Below are 24,760 nucleotides of genomic sequence, written 5' to 3'. Positions count from 1 at the left end.
CACCTCCCATGCCCTTTTCTCCAGTGGAAATGGTCGCAGGAAAGCCGTTTGCCCCTTCCTGGACGGCACATATCCCCGGGTCATGAGACCGAGGACACGTCTCACATAGTGCAAAGGCGGGGCCGGGGAAGGGAGGGGTGGGCTCCCTACTGGCTTCTGTTTCAACGTATGTCTGGACTCTCCCAAGACACACTCACATCCATGTCTTACAGCAGTAGGGACAGAGACACCCTGTGGCGGAACAGAACCCTGCTGCAATGCAAGATTTCTTTGGTTTGTAAGGATACCAGCGGAAGACTAATCAAAACTGTTGCGGCAAACCTAGTCTGGAGGGAAGTTCACTGCCGGATCACGGCCGTGCCACCGTTCAGAGAGGCCTGGGAACAGCCGGAGGATAGATCTGTTCAAGAAACGGTAAGGCTGACATAGTGGGATACGGCGATACTGAGCATTCTAAAGTTTGTCCTGTTCCTGGTGATCTGTCCCAGTCTGAACCGACTTTTCCCAGACAGCGAAGCCACAGTGGAGCAAAACAGGACTTTGAGTCGCGATTTTGTGTAAAAAGCAGTCCCTCAGCTGGACGCCGTGCGGTACGATCTGCGGAGTTCAGCAGCGGTTTGTTCTGTAACCACATTGCAGGGGTCCCCGACCTTTTTGAGCCTGCAGGCACATTTGGAGTTCCAACACAGCATGGTGGGTGCGGCAAGAAGATGGCGGCCGCAGGAGGCGGGGCCAGTTACAAAATGGCTGCCGCAGCTTACCTTCAGTCGGACAGTGAAGATCCTCGGGCTGTGGTGGCCGCTGCTGCCAAAGCAACGTTTTTAAAATCTGCACAGTGGTTAAGTGCGCGGACTCTAATCTGAGAGAACCGGGTTTGATCCCCCACTCCTCCACTTGCAGCTGCTGGATGACCTTGGGCAAGCCGTAGTTCTGTCAGAGCTGTCCTTGGAAGAGCAGTTTCTGTCAGAGCTCTCTCAGCCCCACCTACCTCACAGGGTGTCTGTTGTGGGGAGGGAAAGGGAAAGGGGTTTGTAAGCCGCTCTGAGGCGGGGTATAAATCCAATCTCCTCCTCCTCCTTCTCAGCTATTCTTTAATGACAGTTTGCTGGATGTCTTGCTGAACTAGAATTCGTTAGCAAATTCAAGACAATGTGCCCCAAAGGTCAATAGGGACCAAAGGTTCTTAACTCACTGCAGGTCTTCTTCTTCGACTTTGCTGGGAGGGCCCCCACTTTCTAAAAATACTTGCCAGGCATCAGGAAGTGTGTCGGTGGGCAATCCCTGCTTTATTGCATCTGCCGCATGTTTAGGCTTTCCTTTGGAAGGGATGTTTCTCGAAAGAGGCTTACCTCCTCTCCTAGATCTCTGTAATGGCATTTCATATCCCGCACCCCACCCCGCACGTTCCCAAAGAAGTCTGCTCCGGAGAAAATGAAATCCCGAACCCAGAATAAATGAGATGATTCATCAACCAAGGCAAATGTATTTATTTTGCACGAGCCGGATTGCTTTGCGAGTCGGTGGTGTTCCTTCGGCCATCCCGAAAACCCTCTGGAAAGGCAACGTGGGCTGCCCTCAAGATAAAGTATGCCAAAGTATAATCTGTCCACCTTTGCTGAGTCTTTCTGTTTCATTCTGAATGCCAGCAGAGTCTCTCCTGATAACTCCTCAACCAGGACGCAGAAACCCAGCCTCCCAAATGCATTTGTGGAGCTGGGTTCAAATCCAGTGAGAAGGCAAACCATGGGCACGACTCAGCTTCTGTGGCAGAGTTCCGGCTGAGGGAGCTGGAGTCCAGTGTGGCACCTTAGAGACCAAAGGGAGCTTTGATTCTCGAACGTTTACACCCCAGAAACCTTGTTGGTCTCTAAGGTGCTACGGGAGGGACTCAAATCTAGCTCTGACGAAGGTTGCTTTGAGTCTCAAAAGCTCATACGCCAAAAATCTTCTTGTTCTTTTTTTTTTTTTTGTAATTTTTTAACTACAAAAAAGTACGGAAAGGGAAACTATAAACTACAGGAGAAAGATAAACCACTAAAAACCCAAGAGGGGGTGGTCATATAATGATTACAAAAAAGTAGCTTTAAATCATAATAAAGATTGGTTTGCTACATTGAATGTGATTGTTAAGGTCGCTTAAAAAATTTCAAATCCCGGTATTCTGACTTAGTAAGAAACAAAACAACGCTTAAATATTAAGAAACAAGACCAAACTTCAGAGAAAATTGGCATCTCATTTGCCTCTTCTTTCCCTCAATTGATATCCTTGCTTGGGGTGCAGCCGCCCCACATTCCGAATCCGAGTCTCCTCCAGAAAATGTTTCATCATCGCTCCCCTTGTTGCTCTTCTTGTCCCGTCGTTCTTTAAGATGCTACCAGACTACGGTGGCCAGGTCCCTCGGACCTGCCGGCAGGGAATGGGGGGGGAACTTACTGGGGGCAGGGAGGAATGTTGAAAGTAAAATAGGAGGAGACGCTCTGGTTTTTGGTCACAACTCTATGGTAGAATTAGCTTCTACCAAATTCCGGCCAAAAACCTAGAACGTCGCCCCCAACATGCCTATGTCACTTCCTGGTCATGTGGGCACGTTGCATTGAATCTCCACATTCTACCCTGTTGGGGGAAGGTGATTCCTTCCCACCGGCCGGTGGAAGAGAGGTGAGGCCCAAAAGCAGGGGAAGCCTCCCCATGGTGGGGGGTCTGGCGTACCTATACTGGACTCAGATCCAGCTCTGCTAAAGCCTTGACTCTCAAAAACTCACACCCCGAAAATCTTGTTCATCTCTGGACTTGAATCTAGCCAGTTTGGTTTAGTGGTTAGGATCGCGGACTCTAATCTGGGAGAACCCGATTTGATTTCCCACATGCAGCTGGCTGGGTGACCTTGGGTCAGTCACAAGTTATCTCAGAGCTGTTCCCTGAAAGAGTTTTTTTGTAAGAGCTCTCTCAGCCCCACCTACCTCACAGGATGCCTGTTTCGGGGAGGGGGAGGGAAAGGAGTTTGTAAGCCGCTCTGAGACTCCTTCGGGTAGTGAAGGGTGGGGTATAAATCCAATCTGCTCTTCTTCTCTGATGAAGGGAACTTTGACTCTCAAAAGCTTATACCCAAAAAATCTTGTTGTTATCTAAGGTGTATTCTCGGTGCTTGGGAGCCAGCAGCGGGAGGGCTTCTGGAGTTGTGGCCCTGTCTCCCAGACTTACAACTGATTTCCTGACTGTGCAATGCTCTTATCAGCTTCAAGAGGGAACTGGATAAATATAGAGAAAATTGGCATCTCATTTGCCTCTTCTTTCCCTCAATTGATATCCTTGCTTGGGGTGCAGCCACCCCACATTCCGAATCCGAGTCTCCTCCAGAAAATGTTTCATCATCGCTCCCCTTGTTGCTCTTCTTGTCCCGTCGTTCTTTAAGATGCTACCAGACTACGGTGGCCAGGTCCCTCGGACCTGCCGGCAGGGAATGGGGGGTGAGCTTACTGGGGGCAGGGAGGAATGTTGAAAGTAAAATAGGAGACGCTCTGGTTTTTGGTCACAACTCTATGGTAGAATTAGCTTCTACCATAGAGTTTTGCCCAAAAACCAGAGCATCGCCCCCAACGTGCCTATGTCACTTCCTGGTCACGTGGGCACGTTGCATTTAATCTGTTAAAAAGGTAAAGGTTCCCTTGCTCGAATCTGTTAAAAAGGTCAAGGTTCCCTTGCTCGAAAGCCAGTCGAATCCGACTCTAGGGTTGCGGTGCTCATCTCCGTTTCAAAGCCGAAGAGCCAGCGCTGTCCGAAGACGTTTCCATGGTCATGTGGCCGGCATGACTAGACACCAAGGCGCACGGAACGCTGTCACCTTCCCACCGAAGTGGTACCTATTTATCCACTTGCAATTTCTTGCTTTCGAACTGCTAGGTTGGCAGAAGCTGGAACTAGAGACGGGAGGTCACTCCGTCATGCGGCACACTCGGGTCTCGAACTGCTGAACTACCAACCTTCCACAGCCTGCAGTTCAGCGTCTTAACCACTTGAGCCACCGCAGCTCTACCCTGTTGGGGGAAGGTCATTCCTTCCCGCCGGCCGGTGGAAGAGAGGTGAGGCCCAAAAGCGGGGGAAGCCTCCCTGTGGCGGGGGGGTCTGGCGTCCCTGTACTGGACTCAGATCCAGCTCTGCTAAAGGGAAGTCCTGACTCTCAAGAGTTCATACACCAGAAACCTTATGGGTCTCTAAGGTGCCCCTGGATTTGAAGCTGCCTCTTCTACTGCAGACCAAGACAGCCACCCTCTGAAACCCACTGACTGTGAATTTTGATAACTGATGACCCACCTCAGCCCTGCCCTGGATGGCCCAGCCTAGCCTGATCTTGTCGGATCGTGGAAGCTGAGCAGGGTCAGCGCAGGCTAGTGTTTGGAAGGGAGACCTCCAAGGAAGAGTCCTGACCAGGGCTATTTTTGGGCAGGAACGCACAGGAACGGAGTTCCGGCTGGCTCCCAAGTTGGCCACACCCAGCAGGAACTCATTAGCATAATAGGCCACACCCAACAGCAGAAACTCATTAGAATTGGCTACATTAGGGGTGTGTGGCCTAACATGCAAAGGAGTTCCTGCAACAAAAAATGCCCTGCTACAAAAAAAGGCCCTGGGTTTTGACAACAAACAAGGTAAACAGAATAAGAAGCAAAAGGTGGGTGTGGCTGGATGACCACACTTCTGGTAACATGGGGGTGCGGCCTAATGTGGGAGGGCTTCTGGATTTCCGGCCCCGCTGGTGGACCTCCTGATGGCCCCTGGGTTTTGGACCACTGTGTGACACAGAGCGTTGGACTGGATGGGCCACTGGCCTGATCCAACACGGCTTCTCTTATGTTCTTAAGGTGCTTCCCGGACTCTAATCTAGCACGTCTACCACAGTCCAACATTGCCGCCTTCCCAAAATTAGTTGGATGAGGAGCCACAGGTTCCAGCCGGCCTGCCTGCAGGGGTTGTGCCACAGTCAGACAATTCACGACAGTGCCGAGCAGGACTGAGCACCTTCTTCCGTCTCCTCTCCACCGAGCTGCTTATCGGCCCAAATGCCCACGGGCTGATAAGCCTATTTGCATGCAGATCACGGCCACCAAGCCCACCATCTCTGTGTTCTTGTGTACATCTTCCACAGATGGGAACTTAGAAACAAGCTTTTATGTCAGTTCGGTGTCATGGTTAAGTGCGCAGACTCTAATCTGGGAGAACCGGGTTTGGTTCCCCACTCCTCCACTTGCAGCTGCTGGATGACCTTGGGCAAGCCATAGTTCTGATAAGAGCTGTCCTTGAAAAAGAGCAGTTTCTGTCAAGAGCTCCCTCAGCCCCACCTCCCTCCCAGGGTGTCTGTTGTGGGGAGGGGAAGGGAAAGGAGGTTGTACAATGCTCTGAGATTCCCCTGGGTAGTGCAGGGCAGGGTATAAATCCAATCCAATCTCTCCTCTCCTTTTAGAAGCTGCTGCCTGTGACCAATTCCAGGAGGAGCAGGACAATCAAAGCCTTGTAAATTCCTAGAGGAGGGGCTGGATCCCACCCCCTGTCCTCCCAACTCCATCCGGCACAGTTTGAGCTATTTACTTGTGGATTTATTAAAGTATTTCGACCCCACCTTTCCTTTTGGCTCAAGTCTGAAGCCTCCCTCCAATGTCAGCGGCTCTTTCGCTGGAGGAAGAGTTGCTTAAGTCGGAGGAAGGCTGCTGAGGCTGGAGGGAGAGCCACGTGGCAGATGGCTGGATCCACGCCAGTCTTCGAAGGGGGTTCTCCCCGGCACGGGGATGCATTCTAAGCAAAGAGACACAGTGTGGTGTAGTGGTTAGAGTGTCAGACTAGGATCTCTGAGACCCAGGTTTTTTAGCCTCCGGCTCACACATTTTTGCCTTAGCTCAGGAAGGATGGCTCCAGAGCAGACTGATTTATGCAGCAGCCAAATCGCTCGCTCACCACTTTAATGCCAGTAGCTCACAAAGTAGAATTTTTGCTCACAAGACTCCACAGCTTAGAGGGAGCATTGGTGTGGTGTAGTGGTTAGAGTGTCAGACTAGGATCTCGGAGACCCAGGTTCGAATCCCTGCTCGTACCACGGAACCTTGCTGGGTGACCTTAGGCCAGTCACACATTCTCAGCCTAACCTACCTCACAGGGTTGTTGTGAGGATAGGATGGAGGAGTTATGTAAGCCACCTGGAGTGCCCATTGGGAAGCAAGGTGGGGTATAGATAGAATCACAGAATCAGAGAGTTGGAAGGGACCTCCGGGGTCATCTAGTCCAACCCCCTGCACAATGCAGGATATTCACAACTACCTCCCCCCCTCCACACCCCATAACCCCTGTTCATAAGAACATAAGAGAAGCCAATGTTGGATCAGGCCAGTGGTCCATCTAGTCCAACACTCTGGGTCACACAGTGGCCAAAAACACCAGGTGCCCTCAGGAGGTCCAGCAGTGGGGCCAGGACACTAGAAGCCCCCCCCCTTTGGCCCCCCCCCCTGCAAGCACCAAGAAGACAGAGCATCACTTGCCCCAGACTGAGAGCCCCTATCTATCCCTTGTGGCTAATAGCCACTGATGGACCTCTGCTCCATATGCTTATCTAATTCCCTCTTGAAGCCGTCCATGCTTGTAGCCACCACCGCCTCCTGTCCCATGTCCAGAAGATGACAAAAACCCTCCAGGATCCCTGGCCAAACTGGCCTGGAGAAAAATGGCTTCCTGGCCCCCGAAGTGGTGATCAGCATTTCCCTCGGAGTGTAAGAAAGGCCCACAAGAACTAAGCCCTGAGGCCACCCTTCCTGCCCTCTCTCTCCTGATCTGCCAAAGTTCACAGAAACCGCATTGCTGTCAGATGGCCATCTAGCCTCTGCTTGAAAACTCCCCCCCCCCAGAAGGAGAGCCCGCCACCTCCCGAGGAAACCTGTTCCCCTGAGGAACCGCTCGCGCTGTCGGCAAATAAATAAAATAAACAATCTTAGTGCTGGTCGATGGCCCTTAGACCCACTGAAATCAGATAATGCATCACACAGCAGTTCCATGAGGGGGGAAAAAAGAGTAATTTTTAATTGTCATCGAACACACCCCGGGGGAAACAGTAAGGTCGGTAGCTTACCTAATACATTCACAATTGATAGAAAACACATGACCACAAACGAGTTACAGGAAAACAATCATGCGGAACTGAGACGCTTTCAGCCTGGAGGCCAGGTTCTAACACAAGACAGACCTTCGCCAAAGTAAGGCACAGTTTTCACCCGTAAGGTAGGCGCCGATACAGCTTCCAAAGAGCAGCACTGGGAAGGAACAGACGCTAAGCGCGGGGTTCTTTGGAAAGATTCGCATACAGCTGGTCAGGAGTCAGGGAGGTGGGCTCTCAAAATCGGGACTGTGAGCTCTGAGAATGGACACTGGTCACAGGCAGGGCTCCCTCTAAGAGATTAGTTCCCCTGGAGATAACAGCTTCTTTGGAAGGTGGACTCTATGGCATTGTTCCCCCTGAAGTCCTCTTCTCCTCTCTAAATCCCGCCTTCCCCGGGCTCCGCCCCCCACATTCCCAGGAATTCTCTGGGAGATCCCTGGGAAACTACACTTCCCATCTTCTTAGAAGAGACTACGACACTTGGAGAATGAGGCTGGGAGAGGCCCTCCCCAGAGCAGAGACCAACGCGAGACAACAAAAGCAAAATCGGGCCAGAGCGGGAGAAAAGGGCATAGTGCAAAGCCAGTCGTTGGCCCAGGAATGGTCCGCAGAAAAAGAGACAATGGAGGAGGATCCGTGCACAGTACTACAACCGTGGCTTGGCAAACGGCAGGCAGACTCCCTCTTGCCCCCGCTGCTGGCACCGGGATGTAATCTGGTATGCCCCTCCATCACGCGTAGGGGTTAATTGCTGCTGCCCCCGTCGTCCTCTTCGTCCTCCTCCTGCAGGTCTTCCAAAATGAGCTTGTCGATGTCGAATTGGGCCAGGCTGCCCTGGCTCAAGCAGGTGGCCACGGTGGAGCCCGTGCTGGCGTGCTCTTGGCAGGGGTGGATGACTTTGGGCAAGCCCCTCCTCGACCGGCTTCGAGGGTGCACGCAGTGGGTGCCTGGAACGTGGGGCTCTGGGAAGGGGGAGAGAAGAACGGACGGTTAAGACAAGCCAACGCATTCGCCACCGGCCGTGCTTTGGTGATGGACGCAGGTGGCCCAGTTTTTGCCAGAACTTGGCACGCGCGCCTGTCAACCGTATTTAATTTTTAAAAATTTACTTCGAAGAATTTTACGCCACCTTTCTACCTGATTAGTGAGCACAAAAATAGAACACTGACACATTTGAATAGTTAAAAACAGAGTCAAAATTGTAACAGAATTCAATTAAAAACACAGAAACACCACCGGAAGGAGGGTCAGTGACTGTTATGGGGGGGGTATTGTCAGACGAAACAAAGAAACCCTTCACCTGCTGACGACTGGCGAAGGACAGCAACAGAGGTAGACAGGCAAATCTCCCTGGCGAGGGAGTGCCAAAGTTTTGGGGCCACGACCAAGAAGGCCCTGTCTTGAGTTGCCACCGATCTAGCTTCATAGGGCATGGGCATCCGAAGGAGGGTCTCTGAAAAGGACTGGAGTGTATAGGAAGGTACGTACGGGAGGAGGTGGTCCTTAAGGATGTTGGTTCCAGGCCATACAGGGCTTTAGTGGTCAAAAGCAGAGCCTTGAATTCAGTCCAGAAAGAAACTGGATGGAACAAGACTGGAGTGATATCGTCCTTGTGACCTACTGCAATCAACACTCTGGCTGCATGATTTTGAACATCAGAAGAGCCCTGCTGGATCAGAGCCAGTGGTCCATCCAGTCCACCATCCTGTCTCACACTGTGGCAAAACAATTCCTCTGGAGGGCCAACAACAGGGCAGAGAGGCCGAGGCCTTCCCCTGAGAAGAACACCAGAAGAGCCCCGCTGGGTCAGACCAGTGAGGGTCCCTCTAGTCCAGCCTCCCGTCTCACACAGGGGCCAGCCAGTCCCTCTGGAGGGGCAGCAACAGGGCAGAGAGGCCGAAGCCTTCCCCTGAGAAGGACACCAGAAGAGCCCTGCTGGATCAGACCAGTGATCCATCTAGTCCAGCCTCCTGTCTCACACAGGGGCCAGCCAGTTCCTCTGGAGGGCCAACAACAGGGCAGGGAGGCCGAGGCCTTCCCCTCAGTCAGCACGGCTAGTTACCACTGACAGACTGATCCTCCACTAATCTCTCTAATCCTGTTTTCAAGATGTTTATTCCTGTGGCCGCCACCACGTCCTCTGGCAGCCCATGCCACCTTTTCATCCCTCTCTCTGTAAAGCAGTCTTTCCTTTTGTCCCTCCTGAACCAACAGCCCATCAGTTTCATTGGACGCCCTCGAGTTTCAGTATTTTCAGGAACACCAGAATTCTCTGTGAGCAGCCTTATTTCTCTTTAAGGGAGTGAGGTGGGTCAACATCCATACATGACAGGAAAGGAAGTAGAAGGAAGACTTCGTCCCCAGAGTAAGTACCTGTCCAGACCTTCCCTACAGCCATCGGGCAATCCATTAGTCAATAGGCTTCCCAGGGCTATTTTTGGGCAGGAACGCACAGGAACGGAGTCCTGGCTGGCTCCCAAGTTGGTCACGCCCAGCAGGAACTCATTAGCATAATAGGCCACACCCAACAGCAGGAACTCATTAGGATTGGCTACTGTTAAGTCCGTGCTTAACAAAATAGCCAGAGAGTGATTCAGCAAAACTCAGGTTTATTTCAGCTCGACGATCAACTTCTCTGACACGGTACAACTTCTCTGATAGCCCGAACAGCTTCCCATTGCAGCTGCTCGGTATTTAAACATTCCCGGCTAATATAGCCACGCCTACTATACAGTTAAACAACCTATCAGGTTGAGACAATAAGGACCAATCAGAGTCTTTCCCGCTTATACACATTTGAACCTGATTGGACGCAGTAGTCTTGAACTTCAATCCCTGTTCAAGACGAAGCTTAACATTGCTTCCTTATGAGATGATTCACAACCATCTTAATGCATTCTAGGCAGCACAGAATACATTACAGCTACATTAGGGGTGTGTGGCCTAACATGCAAAGGAGTTCCTGCTACAAAAAAGGCCCTGGGTTTGGACAACAAACAAGGTAAACAGAATAACAAGCAAAAGGTGGGTGTAGCTGTATGACCACACTTCTGGTAACATGGGGGTGCCGCCTAATGTGCTAATGAGTAGTGCAGTCAGGGGGTGTGGCCTAATATGCTAATGTGTTTCTGCAGCTGGGTGCGGCCTATTATGCTAATGAGTTCCTGCTGGACTTTTTCTACAAAAAGAGCCCTGGCACTCCTGAGTTCCCCAACATGGCGCCCACCAGCACTTTCCTTGGTTCCCACCAACATTTTCAGAAAGTGTGTGGGGCCTCTGCGAGCCCTCCTTCAAAGGCAAGGATTTGCCACAAGATAGGAGGAGTGGGAAGCATCCGGGCTTTCCCTTAGTCAGCGTGTGGTTCCACTCCCCCTCCAGGACCGCCTTCTTCCCATGAGGCGTGAACAGGGAAGTATTTTCTTGGGCTCCTCCTCCTGAGTCAGCATTTTGGTTTTGGCCCCGCCTCCTGAGGAAGCCATTTTGGAGTGGCACGCCTCAAAAGGGCTGGGGACCCCCCCCTTGCTACTCCTTTTTATCCCAAACACTTGACACAACCTTCCCAAAAGACTGCATGCACCCCTCTGCCAACCTTACCCATGTACACGGGATTGGATCCAGCGGGTTCATATTCTGATAATGGTGGCGCCTTTTCCCTTCACTGGAGGAAGGTGCCACCATTAGCTAGACTGGAGTCCCCAACTTTATGGAGTCTGTGGGCACCCTTTGGAATTCTAATAGAGCACAATGGGCGCAGGCACAAAATGGCCGCCACGGGAGGTGTGAGCCGGCTACAAAATGGCCGCCCCAGCGTCCCTTCAGTCACACAGTAAAGCTCCTTGGACTGTGGTGGCCGCTGCTGCCAAAGCAAGATTTTTAAAAATCTCCAGTAGCTAATCAGAAGCACTGCTGGGCCAAAGTCCCACCTACTTTCTAAAAACACCTGGCGAGTGCCAGAAAAGGGGTTAGAGGGCGCTGTGGTGCCTGTGGGCACAACGTTGGGGACCCCTGAGGTAGACTGAGCTGTAGAATCCCACCTTTGCATTGCCTGCCTAGCACACAGTGAACCACTGAGGCAGCTTGCGCTCGCAGCACGCTTGACCTCACCTCTGCGGTTATAACAATCCTCTGCGAAGCAAGAATGGGGTTGCCTGGTCCGCGGTCCCGGGACCTTGCGAGGTGAGATGATGTGGCTCGGGTAGACGGGGGAACGGCAAATGTAACAGGGAGACGGGGTCCCCATCTGAGCTAGGCCCCTGCAAAGGAGAGACGGAGAGAGTCTTGTTATGAGTCAATATATTATCCACGCAGTGTTCCCTCTAACCTGAGTGAGTGTGAGCTAGGTCACAGTTTTTTAGCCTCCGACTCACCCATTTTTGTCTTAGCTCAGGAGGGATGGCTCCAGAGCAAACTTAATTTCTGCAGGAGCCAAATCGCTGGCTCACAACTTGAATGCCAGCAGCTCACAAAGTAGAATTTTTGCTCACAAGACTCCACAGCTTAGAGGGAGCATTGTACCTGAGGTTTATTTTTCCCCCTTCTGCATCGATCTTATTATATTAGAGAAGCGACGACTGAGGGGTGACATGATAGAGATTTACGAAATTATGCATGGGATAGAGAAAGCAGAGGATAAAATTACTTTTCTCCCTTTCTCGCAAGACAAGAACTTGTGTGCACTCGATGAAAATGATGAGCAGTGGGGTTGGAACGGATAAAAGGTATTACTTCATCGCCCAAAGAGTCATTAACGTGCGGAATTCACTGCCACATGGACGGCTTCAAGAGGGGATTGGATAAACATCAGGAGCAGAGGTCCATCAGTGGCTCTTAGCCAGAAGGTAAGGATGGGAAAACTCTATCTGGGGCAGTGATGCTCTGTCTTCTTGGTGCTTTAGGGGGCAACAGTGGGAGGCCTTCTGGAGTCCTGGCCCCACTGGTGGAGTCTCTTTGCAGCTTACAATCTCCTTCCCTTCCCCTCCCCACAACAGACACCCTGGGAGGTAGCTCTGAGAGAACTGCCCTTGAGAGAACAGCTCTGATAGAACTTGCGACTGGCCCAAGGTCACCCCAGCAGCTGCATGTGGAGGAGTGGGGACTCAAACCCGGTTCTCCCAGATTAGAGTCCGCGCTCCTAACCAGTACACCAAACTGGCTGAGCTCCTGAGATCTGACATGATCGGGCTAGCCGGGGCCACCCAGGTCAGGCAAGAGACAAGCAGAGGTGGTTTGCCGTTGCCCCGCCTCTGCATAGGGACCCTGGTATTCCTTGGCAACACTGCATGCTTGTAAGCACTAAAGATGAAAAAGAAAATATAATAGTGGGAAGTGTTGCCAGCTCTGGTTTGAGAAATTCCTGGAGATTTGAGGTTGGAGCCTGGGGAGGAGGAGGAGAAAAAGAGGAAGAAGAGGAAGAAGAGATTGGATTTATACCCTGCCCTTCACTACCCGAAGGAGTCTCAGAGTGGCTTACAATCTCCTTTCCCTTCCCCTCCCCACAACAGACACCCTGTGAGGTAAAAGAAGAAGAAGAAGAGATTGGATTTATACCCCGCCCTTCACTACCCGAAGGAGTCTCAGAGCAGCCTACAAACTCCTCTCCCTTCCCCTCCCCACAACAGGCACCCTGTGAGGTAGGTGGGGCTGAAAGAACTGCCTGTGACAGAACAGCTCTGAGAGAACTTGCGACTGGCCCAAGGTCACCCCAGCAGCTGCATGTGGAGGAGTGGGGACTCAAACCCGGTTCTCCCAGGTTAGAGTCCGCGCTCCTAACCATGACACCAAACTGGAGGACTGGGTTGGGGAGAGGAGGGACCCCAGCGAGGTATGATAAGGCCAGAGTACCCCCTCCATTTTCTCCAGGGAACCTTTTCTCCATTGTCTGTAATCCTGAGAGATCGCCAGGATCCATCTTGCAGGTCTGCAACCCTACACCGAGACCCTTATGACTCATGTTGGGGGAGGAGGAAAACCGTTGCTCTGCTTTTCGGAACACAGAAGTGGAACCTGCTTCAAAAAGTCTGGGAACGGTTTCTGTCGATGCACCAAATGTGGCTTTTCCGGGGTTCAGTTCCGGGTACCCCCGAATGGCAAATGGGGACGGTGGGGGGGACAGGAAAGCCCCAGCCGCCTCCTCCCAAGGACCCACAATCCCTGCTTCTCACTTGAAGGTGTGTCCGCAGTTAGGGCAGTGGAACTCGGCGGTGCCCCACATCTTGTCGGCTGGCACTGGGTCATAGCGGGTCCCACACCGATGGCAACGGGAAACCTGCAGAAGACGTCACAGGAGAGAAAATCAGAAGAGCCCTGCTGGATCAGACCAGGGGTCCATTTAGCCCAGCATCCCACCTCACACAGGGGCCAGCCAGTTCCTCTGGAGGGCCAACAACAGGGCAGAGAGGCCGAAGCCTTCCCCTGATAAGGACACCAGAAGAGCCCTGCTGGGTCAGACCAGGGAGGGTCCCTCCAGTCCAGCATCCCGTCTCCCACAGGGGCCAGCCAGTTCCTCTGGAGGGCCAACAACAGGGCAGATGGGGGTTCCCTCTAGCCCAGCCTCCTGCCTCACACAGGGGCCAGCCAGTTCCTCTGGACGACCAACAACAGGGCAGAGAGTTCGAGGCCTTCCCCTGATAAGGACATCAGAAGAGCCCTGCTGGATCAGGCCAGTGAGGGTCCATCTAGCCCAGCATCCTCTCTCTCATAGTGACCAACCAGTTCCTCTGGAGGGCCAACAACAGGGCAGAGAGGTCGAGGCCTTCCCCTGAGAAGAACATCAGAAGAGCCCTGCTGGGTCAGGCCAGTGAGGGTCCATCCAGTCCAGCATCCCGTCTCACACAGGGGCCAGCCAGTTCCCCTTCAGGGCCAACCGCAGGACATACAGACTGAGGCCTTCCCCTGATAAGTACGTCAGAAGAGCCCTGCTGGATCAGGCCAGTGAGGGTCCCTCTAGTCCAGCATCCCGACTCACACAGGGGCCGGCCAGTTCCTCTGGAGGGCGAACGACAGGGCATAGAGGCCGAGGCCTTCCACTGATGTTGCCTCCTGGCTGTGGGATTTAGTGGATTAGTGCCTCCGAATGTGGAGGTTCCCCTCAGTCACCATACCTAGTGGCCATTGACTGACTTCTTCGCCATGAATCTATCTAATCCCCTTTTAAAGCTGTTTATTCCTGGGGCCATCACTGCATCCTCTGGCAGCGAACTCCACATTTTAATCTCGCACTGTGTAAAGTAGTACTTCCTTTTGTCCATCCTGAACCTACTTCCCATCGGCTTCACTGGATGCCCTCGAGTTCTAGTATTTTCAGAGAGGGAGGGGGGAAGGCTTCTTTTCTAGGGCAGAGGCCTGCCAGCTGGACAGAGAAATGGCAGGGATTCGTCTCAGGAAACCAGCCAACATGAGAATACAATCCCCACCGCCATGGGTCATTTCGTAGAAAAAGAGGTGCAGGAGCTCTTTAGCGTAACTCATTAGCATAACTTATTTGCATATGCCACACCCTCTGACATCACCGGAAGTGTGTCAGAAGGCAACACCCACCGCTCAGGCTCCACTGGACTGTTTTGGATTGCTGGCTATTGGGGGAGAGGGGAAACGTGCAGATCTGTCCTCACAGAGGAGGGAGAGCTTGTACCTGAATAAAACTTGGTCTTAAAGGTGTCACTGGACTACTTTGGACCGTGGGGCCACGGGGGGAGGGGCTCTGCAGCTTACCTGGCTGCTTCTTGCTCTGACTGAGGGCCGCTGGGAGAAGGGGGTGGGGCTCTAGGAACTATCTATATATCATTGAAGTCGAATTTTCATGCTAACCAAATCCAACAAAATGGCAAAACTACCTGGAGAGCAATGTTCCCTCTAAGCTGTGGAGTCTTGTGAGCAAAAATTCTACTTTGTGAGCTGCTGGCATTAAAGTTGTGAGCGAGTGATTTGGCTGCTGCATAAATTAGTTTGCTCAGGAGCCATCCCTTCCTGAGCGAAGACAAAAATGTGTGAGCCGGAGGCTAAAAAAACTGTGAGCTGGCTCACACTAACTCAGCTTAGAGGAAACAGTGCTGGCGAGCCCAGGCTCATCCCATCTCGTCAGATCTTAGTAGCTAAGCTGGGTTGGCTCTGGTTAGGACTTGGGAGGTGAGACCACCAAGAAAGTCCAGGGATGCTATGCAGAGGCAGGCAATGGCAAACCACCTCTGTCCATCTCTTACCTTGAAGGCCTGGTGGTCCTGGGGCCACCATAAGTCGACCTGATGTGCGTGGACCAGACTGGCCCAATCTTGTCAGGTCTTGGAAGTTAAGCAGTGTCAGCCTGGGTCAGGCCCATAGCTATGGGGGGGGGCTTTGGGGGGCTCTGCCTCCTTTCTTAAAGGCACAGCCCCACAGGATTTTCTCCTGTAAAGGCTTTTTCCAATCATTTTTAAACATTCCTTAAAGGCGTGTGCTCCTTTAAGAAGAGCAGGGTGCTGTAGTTGACTAATTCCCGTGCTGAGCAAGGGGGCTGGAGTAGGTGACCTCTAGGATCCCTTCTAACTCTGTGTCAAGAAACTGGTCTCCACTATACCAGAATAACTACTATAATAATGTACTTGATTGATTGGTATCTTGTCTGTAAACTGATCACTGTTCTATTCTTGACTATTGCTGAACTTATAAGATGTACGCTTTATTTGTTGTTGGTTTCTTACTTTTGAAAATAAAAATTATAATCTTTTTTAAAGAGAGTCTTCTCCAGCACCATAATAACTATGTTGTGTATTTATATTGATATTTATATTGTTGTTTTATCTACTGCTTTCTTATGTAAGCCGCCCTGAGCCTGCCTCAGCAGGGAGGGCGGGGTAAAAATCAAATAAATAAATAAAAATAAATAAATCAAAAGAAAAAAGAAAGAAACTGGTCTCCTTTAAGAGAGTTTGTCTGCCTCTTAGCTTTTTCGACCCCCACCTGCCGGCTTGTTATCAGAATTGTTGCTTAGGCTGGCAGAAGTGATTAACTTGCAGCAGCTGAGAACTGTCATCTCAAGTGGTTGACAGCTTGCAGTTTAGAGATCCAACCTGGTAACAGCTTTCTATTGGCTAGATGATTAAGAACACCTATGTAGAATAGACAGCTTGAGAAGACTCAGAGAGAGAGGAAACTGCCTCGAAGCTCTCTTCAACTTCTACCCTGCTGCTATGCTTCTAGGGACTCTGCTCATCAGGAACGCCAGTTGAGATACCAGAGCTACATGCCTAGGTTTTTTCTTCTGGTTGGCATTCCTTGCCGAACTGTATACATTCTCTCTCTTATCCATGTGTTGTTTTGTAAATAAAGTTTTATGTGTTTTTATACAAATTGGAGTGAGTTTACTGGCCAAACCCAGATCAGTATTTCCAGTGCCACGCCTACCATCCAGTGTTTCCTCTAAGCTGATTAAGTGTGAGCTAGCTGACAGTTTTTTAGCCTCCAGCTCACACGTTTTTGTCTCAGCTCAGGAAGGAGGGCTCCAGAGAAAACTAATTCATGCAGTAGCCAAATGGCTCGCTCACAACTTTAATGCCCAGTAGCTCACAAAGTAGAATTTTTGCTCACAAGACTCCACAGCTTAGAGGGAGCTTCATTCTCCCTTCCCCTCCCCCTCTTTCTCAGCTTGCTGTTGTCACACTCTCTGGGGCTAAGATTTGCAGAAGCCAGTCAGGGCTTTGATTTTAAAAGGCTCGATTCCGCAGTAGCTGAGTCATAATCCTCAGAATTCTGGCTTTTCTTTCTGCACTGAGAACTTCAGCCCCACCAGAAAAAAAATTGCCCCACAATCCACAGGCCTGGCCTGGGTTAGTACATCAAGGGAATCCGGGGTTGCTCTACAGAGGCAGGCAATGGCAAACCACCTCTGTGGGTCTCTTCCCTTGAAAACCCGACGGATTTAGCAGACGTCGGCTGTGACTTGATGGTTCTTCCCATCACCACCAGAAGAGAAGAGGATTGGATTTATACCCCGCCCGTCACTCGGAGTCTCAGAGCGGCTTACCAACTCCTTTTCCTTCCCCTCACCACAACAGACACCCTGTGCGGTAGGTGGGGCTGAGAGAGTTCTTTCCAGAAGTGCTCCTGAGAGGACAGCTCTGACAGAACTATGGCTTGCCCAAGGTCATCCAGCAGCTGCACGTGGAGGTGTGGGGAATCAAACCTGGTTCTCCCAGATTAGAGTCCGCACACTTAACCACTACACCAGTGGACCTTATCACAGTACACTGGTTTCCTGCTGCTGTATCCCTGAGTCTTGCTATTGGAACAGCTGCCCAAGGAAAATGCTGAGTCTCTCTACTGAAATGTTGTTTTTGTTGAAATGCTTTAATATTTCACGTCCACCACCTTGGAGACCCTCATCTGGGTGGCAAGGCGGGATGGAATTGATTTAAATAAAATAATTCAATGATATATTTAGGAAGAGGAAGAAGAAGAGATTGGATTTATACCCCGCCCTTCACTACCTGAAGGAGTCTCTGAGTGGCTCACAAACTCCTTTTCCCTTCCCCTCCCCTACCCTGTGAGGTAGAAGAAGAGGAGATTGGATTTATACCCCACCCTTCACTCCCCAAAGGAGTCTCAGAGTGGCTTGCAAACTCCTTTCCCTTCCCCTCCCCACAACAGACACCCTGTGAGGGAGGTGGGGCTGAGAGAGTACTTTCCAGAACTGTCCTTGACATAACAGCTCTAACAGAACTATGGCCTGCCCAAGGTCATCTAGCACCTGCAAGTGGAGGAGTAGGGAATCAAACCCAGTTCTCCCAGATTAGAGTCCACGCACTTAACCACTACACCAAACCCTATTGCCTGGTCCTTTCAGTTGGAGATGCCGGGGATTGGACCTGGGACCTTCTGCATGCCAAGCAAAGAACCAGCATGGTGTAGATGTAATGAGTAGAAGACTCTAATCTGGAGAACCAGGTTTGATTCCCCACTGTTCCTCCACAAGAAGCCTGCTGGGTGACCTTTGGGTCAGTCACAGTTTTCTCCAAACTCTCTCAGCCCCACCTGCCTCAAAAGGTGCCTGTTGTGGGGAGAGGAAGAGAAAGGCAACTGCAAGCAGCATTGAGATTCCTTAGAGTAGTGAAAAGCAGAGTATAAAAGCCAGCTTCCATATAAATAAAAGGATCAAACACTTTATTTGGTCCAATCGCTAACCCACACACACACACACCTGTTTCCGCTTTGGGACGCGACGCCACCACATACTATCGCAGGGCCGGCAAGAAAACTGGCAGTCTGATGGAGGGATGAGGTTGTTTTGGGCGTTGTTGAACATGCGCAAGTTCTTCTCCGTCAGAGGCAGCCTTTTCAGCTGCTGAGCGACCTCCTGAGGGCAGAGCAGACAGCAAGTGGGTGAACCTTGGGGGATTTCGTCGTTTCAGTGACCAAAACCGGCAAGGAGCTTCCCTCACACAGTTACCCTGGCATAAGAACATCAGAAGAGCCCTGGCTAGATCATACCAATGGCCCATCTAGTCCAGCATCCCGTCTCACACAGTGGCCAACTAGTCCCTCTGGTGGGCCAACAACAGGGCAGAGAGTCCAAGGCCTTTCCCTGACATGAACATCAGAAGAGCCCTGCTGGGTCAGACCAGTGAGGGTCCCTCTAGTCCAGCATCCCATCTCACACAGGGGCCAGCCAGTTCCTCTGGAGGGCCAGCAGCAGGGCAGAGAGGCCGAGGCCTTCCCCTGAGAAGAACATCAGAGGAGCCCTGCTGGGTCAGACCAGGGAGGGTCCCTCTAGTCCAGCCTCCCGTCCAGGGGCCAGCCAGTTCCTCTGGAGGGCCAACAACAGGGCAGAGAGGCTGAGGCCTTCCCCTGGCTCTGGGATTCAGAGAATTAGTGCCTCTGAATGTGGAGGTTCACCTCAGTCACCATGGCTACTAGCCATTGATAGACTTATCCTCCATGAATGTATCTGCGGTGGCGCAGAGGATTTATCCTCTGGTTAACATCTGAACTGAACAGTGCAGCTGTCAGTTCTAGCCCACGCTGGTGTGAGCTACCAGCCTTGTCCCCAGCTCGCCGTCCACCCAGCGGTTCAAAAGCTTCAGCGAGTAGATAAAATGGGTACCACTCCTTAGAGAAGGTGGGCACACGAAACCCCCGTCGGGGAGGTGTTAGCCGGCGAATGGAAGGTCCAGCTCGGAAGCCTGGAAAAAAGACCTCTTTGGCATTAAGAAGCTCGTGATGAGCCAATCCGGCCAGGCAGTGACAGTGTAGCACTCTGACTCAAAAAGCAGTCCGGGAAGAACTGATGTCATCTAGCCACGCCGAAAGTGAATGCCGTCTGGAACACACCTGAAGCTTACAGCTGAACAAAATCCGGGTGGAGGAGACGGAGGAACCGGCGGGATGGGGGGCGGAGAGCTTACCTGCTCCTGCTGGTTCCTCCTCCATTGGCTCAGTTTAAAGCTCCCCCACCCCCACCTCCGCTCGTTCGCGGGATATCTAAATCCACACATCGTGGGCACTTGGGGGGCAGGGAGATTTTCCTGCACATTTGGGGCAATACCCAGGTGTGCAGAAAAATCTGAAAACTTGGAAAAAATATGCGGGGGATATTTAAATACCCCCCAAAGTAAAAGAGCTCTGCTTCATAGGCGCAGGGAACACTCTGAGAATGGTTTCGCCACCGCTGCCGCCAGAAAGGGGGAGGGGGCGGGAAAAGGCTTGATCGGCCGGTAGCTGTAAGCCGCTCAACCCTCACCGCCGCCCCGGGGGGAGGGAGAAAGCTTGGCGGGCCTGAGTTCAGGCCTTGCTGCTGGTGCTGGGGGGGAGGAGGGAGAAGGCTTGGAGGGGCGTGGGCCTCGCCGTGGGTGCTGGGGATGGGGGGGCAGGGGAGAACGCTCACCAGCGGCTGCTTCCTTCTCCACCTGTGGTGCTTCTCCCCCTCCCGCAAGTATTGCGGGTCCCCCTTCTTGTTATATCTAATTCCTTTTGAAAGCTGTCTATTCCTGTGGCCATCACTACATTGTCCGGCAGCGAATTCTACATTTTTAATCTCTCTGTGTGTAAAGAAGTATTTCCTTTTGTCCGTCCTGAACCAACTGCCCATCAACTACACGGGATACTCTTGCGTTCTAGTCTTTTGTGAGATGGAAAAACATCTCTCTCTGCCAACTGTCTCCACCCCGTGCATAATTTCACAAACCTCTTTCACGCCCCTCCTTAGTTGTCTCTTTTCTAAATGGAGAAGTCCCAGGCTCTAATTTGGTAGGTACATGAGAGAGTCCCTTTCCAGTGGCAGCCCCACGATTCTGGCACGACCTCATCAGGAAGGTGCACCTGGCTCCCTCACTTTTGAACTTTAGGAGGCAGGTGAAGACTGTTTTATTCACAACTGTGTTTGGGAGGGGTGTCTGAGAGGAATCTGTGTGTGAAGGCTGAAGAGAGAAAGTCTGTGTGACGATGGAGTTCTGAGTCTAATTCTGTGTGAATAAGACCAACAGTTTAGTCTGTGTGACTAAGAGAGTTACTAGCAGTCCTGAACCGTGATTTTCAATTCAATTCAACTTATTACAGGTCTATATTACCGAAGTCTTGACCAGAAGAAAATGCAAAAGGGGGGTAAAATAGGTACATAAAATTAACATAACATATGACAAGGTGCATAATCCCAGTCACATAAAACCCAGGCTGAGCCCAGAGAGAACCGTGATTTTCAATGGTTTTTACATTTTTAAAGTGTTTTATCTACGTTGTAAGCTGCGTAGAGCACCATGAGGAAGAAAGACGGGTAATGAATGTTTTAAATAAATAAGTAAATACAATTCCAAAAAAATAGTTCTTCTCCACACCATGAGGCACCTATTCCAGAGCAATTGATTACCCCTAAAGTCAAACCATGTCATGCCACCTAGAGGGCAGGCGTATGGGCAGAGCGGGTGTTCTAACTGGGCCTTTTCCTAGACAAATCTGTGCGGGAATAAGGGCTTTTCCATATTATCATTTTCCTCGCTTCTAAATTCCTGTTTCTTGGGAGGGGGGGGGTAGTTCAGCTTTGCATGTGTTTTGCTCCCTCTAGTGGTCAATTCGAAATTACACAGGTTTATTTCCAGCATATCTCCCTGCAGGTTTAAACTGCGGATTTTTATGCTGGATATAAAGCCTTTTGTAATGATTCCATGTTTTTGTGTGTGTGTCCCTTTAAATGTTTCGTTTGACTGCAGTAATATGAGAAGGGTGATAGAGGGAGACAAGTGTGATGTGATTGGCTGGTGACTGAGAGTGTGGGAGGAGGGGTGTCTGAGAGGAATCTGCGTGTGAAGGCTGAAGAGAGAACACAGTCTGTGTGACGATGGAGTTCTGAGTCTAATTCTGTGTGAATAAGACCAACAGTTTAGTCTGTGTGACTAAGAGAGTTGATTCTATTCTGTGTGAATAAAACAAAGAGACTAGCCTGTGTGGTGATATATATGAGAGAGAGAGTATACTGAGTGTATAAGCCTGTCAGAGTTTGGAGTTTGAGAGACTGTTTGTAGCACCAAGCTTTGCCAGTTACATTTACAAGTTCCTTTCATCAGCAGCGGTTCAAAATAACCAGAAACCTATTTTGTTCTTTATTAAATGAATCAATTTTTCTTTAAACTTATCCCAGAAATCAGTACAGTTCTTCCTCAGGGCCACATAGTCCTCTGAAGTGCCCAGACCCTAGGTCATACTACCAAAAGAGAAAGAATTGGAATTCCTGGTGGCAGCAGAAAACTACCAAGTTTATATACACAGAGAGTGTTTAAAGGTAAACCCATTTCCCCTATAAGCAAGGACGTCACACCTTGTAATAACAAACCAACCACCAGAGGGAGCAAAATGTGTGCATAACAGCCCCCCCCCCCGAAACAGGAACTTACAAGCAAGGAAAAGTATGGGCAACAAGGCCATGATCAATATGGGGCTTTTCCCTCCCTGATCTGTTGTATTCCCCCCCCCAACTGAAAGCCAATATGTGATTGGGATCGGACCAGTTTACGAAAGCTGTTGTCCCATCTGTGGCTACCCACCAAAATTTCCACGCTCACCTGGATTTTGTCTTCATTTCTAGGGTCGTTCTTTGGTTTCTGCAAAGGGAATAAACAAAGTTAGGACGTTCTAGGTACATGGCTGGTCTAGCTGCCATAATAAAATTCTGGATTCTAAGTTAGGATGTCCATGGGGCGTAAAGGAGCGTCCTCTCAGGCACAAAACGTTGGCTGAACTTATATTACTTACATTCTGCATAACCTTTCTTACCGTTCCTCGGGACCCTTGCCCAGACATCCCTTAGAATCGAGGCCAGATTTAAAAATAAAAAAGAAACAGCGACCGATGCTGAATAATATTCTGCACACACACACCCCTCCCCTTCCTGCCCCAGCAGCTGGGCTGGCTCCATGTACTCAGCAACTCCATCAAGCAAATACAGAATTACAAACTGGGTGAAGAATGCAGTATTTGGAAGAGCCAGCGTGGGCAGAGAGGTTAAAGGTTTCGAGCCCTTAGACCAGGGGTCTCCAACGTGGTGCCCCGGGGCGCCATGATACCTGCCAGTGTCTTTTAGAAAATGTGGGAGGCCAGGTGGGGCTGTTGCTCAACAGGGCTACTGACAGGCTACTGGGAATACCAGCTGACAGTGCAGATTAAAATAGCACTGGGCGTTTTCACACACGTGGAATAATGCCCTTTCGATCCATTTTCAATGCACTTCAGCGATCGCTTGCGAGTGGACGTTGCTGTTCCACACAGCGACTTCCAGTTGTAAAGTGCATTGAAAGAGGTTTGGAAAGCACGTTACTATGTATGTGTGAAAGTGCCCATTTGTTTCAGCAGCAGATGCCAGCACAGTGTTGGATCTATTCTTCATTCCCAGTGTATTTTTAAAATTACCCCTCTTCTCCCCTGCACTGGGGCTTCCTCGGTGTGTTTGGCTCTGCCTCATATGAGAGCCATTTTGTGGTGGGTACTGCTTCCCATGGTGGCCATTTTGCGGCTGTGCCACTACCATGTCAGAATTCCAAAGGGGCCCACAGGCTTTAAAAGGTTGGGGATCTTTGGTTGGAAATCCCATTTTACCTCAGAGCCACCCCCACACACTGACTATTCTGTCATTCTACCATACATAAGTAAGCCAGTCTGTTCTTTGGGTCCAACTAAGATACGGGCTGCCATTCCCCAGATGGGGGTGGGTTTCCGCCCGCTTTCTGGGCCCCCAATCTGCTGATGGCCAGCTGGCCGGTGGGGAGACCCCCACCCCCAAAGAGGTGACGCCATCGCACCGGGCACGTTGCGCGGGGGACACTCTAGCATTTGGTTTAAAACTCTATAGTGACCAGAGAGTTGTTTGCCCCAGAGCTAGAGCATCCCCTTCACGACGTCACTTCTGGGTGAGAAGATCCGGGACCAGGCAGGAGCACCCCCGTCAGCAGCCAGATAAGACCTGGCAACCCTAAACTAAGAAGACTAAGGAAGGAACCTCTGGCAGCAGTGAAAATAAACAAGAAACGCTAAGAAAGGCAAGAAGAGAAGAGATTGGATTTATACCAACCCTATTGGAATGCCTGGAGTGTTGTGTTATAGCGCTATAGCGCTCTAAAGCGAACGTTAAAAAACAACTGGAGATCGCTCCTGCGCGGGCGAAAAACAGCAGGAAAAAGCAGTGCAGTCTGAAATGGCAAACCACTTCAGATCCAGCTGTTTACCGATAGGGGAAAGCCATGTGTGAAATGGCAGCCCTATACCGGTTTACTCCACGACGGATCAAAAACGGCTTCAAACCGGCTTAAAAAGGGTAATGTGAAATTCCTCATTATCTTAAAAGGAGATGGAATGAGACACTCAGTAGTTGTTCTGTGTTCCTGAGGAGGAGGAGGAGGAAGAAGAGATTGGATTTATACCCCGCCCTTCACTACCCGAAGGTGTCTCAGAGCGGCTTACAAACTCCTTTCCCTTCCCCTCCCCACCACAGACACCCTGTGAGGTAAAAAAAGAAGAAGAAGAGATTGGATTTATACCCTGCCCTTCTTCACTACCCAAAGGAGTCTCAGAGCGGCTTACAAACTCCTTTCCCTTCCCCTCCCCACAACAGACACCCTGTGAGGTAAAAGAAGAAGAAGAAGAGGAGATTGGATTTATACCCCATTTCTACCAACTAACACACAGCACAAATCCACCAGGTCCTCCTCCCGGTGTCCCCTCCACTCCCCCTGTAATGTACTGTCGCCATTACCACGTGTAGTGCATTCAGCCTGACATGCCCGGACTTGCCCGGGCTGACCAGGCAATACTCCTCAGTAGCTTCAGTCGAAAGACAAAGGATCCATAGGATCCTAGCCGGCCCAATCAAAGGGCCAGCTTCCCAGCCGGGAGACCAATGGTCGCCCGGTTACTGTAAATAGCCTATCGGGAGTAGGGGGTGTGTTTAGGTGTGCTTGGTGGCGGGTTTTCTGAACGCATATAAACCGGCCTGCGAGCTGGTTTCTTTGTCTTGTTCCTGAACTAATAAAGTACTCTTGCTGAATCACTCTTGCTGAATCACTCCACATTCTGAGTACTTTTCACTGGCGACGAAGGTGGGATCTACGACCCCATGAACAAGACCCGGACGCCAACACGAGTACCGCACCGAGCCTGACGCCGAGACCTCTCCG

The 24,760-nt window shown here is 50.9% G+C and overlaps 1 protein-coding gene across 1 annotated transcript in view; it reads right to left on the bottom strand.

The window, feature by feature from the left end:
- Positions 1 to 7,043: 7,043 nt before the first annotated feature.
- The window catches only part of LOC107107616 (chromosome unknown open reading frame, human C19orf66), a gene marked incomplete at its 5' end in the record, with an annotated part of 31,982 nt that continues 14,265 nt past the window's right edge, over positions 7,044 to 24,760 (bottom strand). The window contains 5 exons of the mRNA XM_015407924.1: positions 7,044 to 8,098; positions 11,241 to 11,389; positions 13,298 to 13,401; positions 18,307 to 18,462; positions 22,157 to 22,195. Coding sequence (XP_015263410.1) covers positions 7,881 to 8,098; positions 11,241 to 11,389; positions 13,298 to 13,401; positions 18,307 to 18,462; positions 22,157 to 22,195 — 666 coding nt within the window. The remainder of the gene's footprint in view (positions 8,099 to 11,240; positions 11,390 to 13,297; positions 13,402 to 18,306; positions 18,463 to 22,156; positions 22,196 to 24,760) is intronic.

The sequence above is a fragment of the Gekko japonicus genome, unplaced genomic scaffold, assembly GCF_001447785.1.
Source record: "Gekko japonicus isolate JY-2015 unplaced genomic scaffold, Gekko_japonicus_V1.1 scaffold4971, whole genome shotgun sequence".
Classification (NCBI taxonomy): domain Eukaryota; kingdom Metazoa; phylum Chordata; class Lepidosauria; order Squamata; family Gekkonidae; genus Gekko; species Gekko japonicus.
This window is presented reverse-complemented; position numbering and strand designations above follow the sequence as displayed.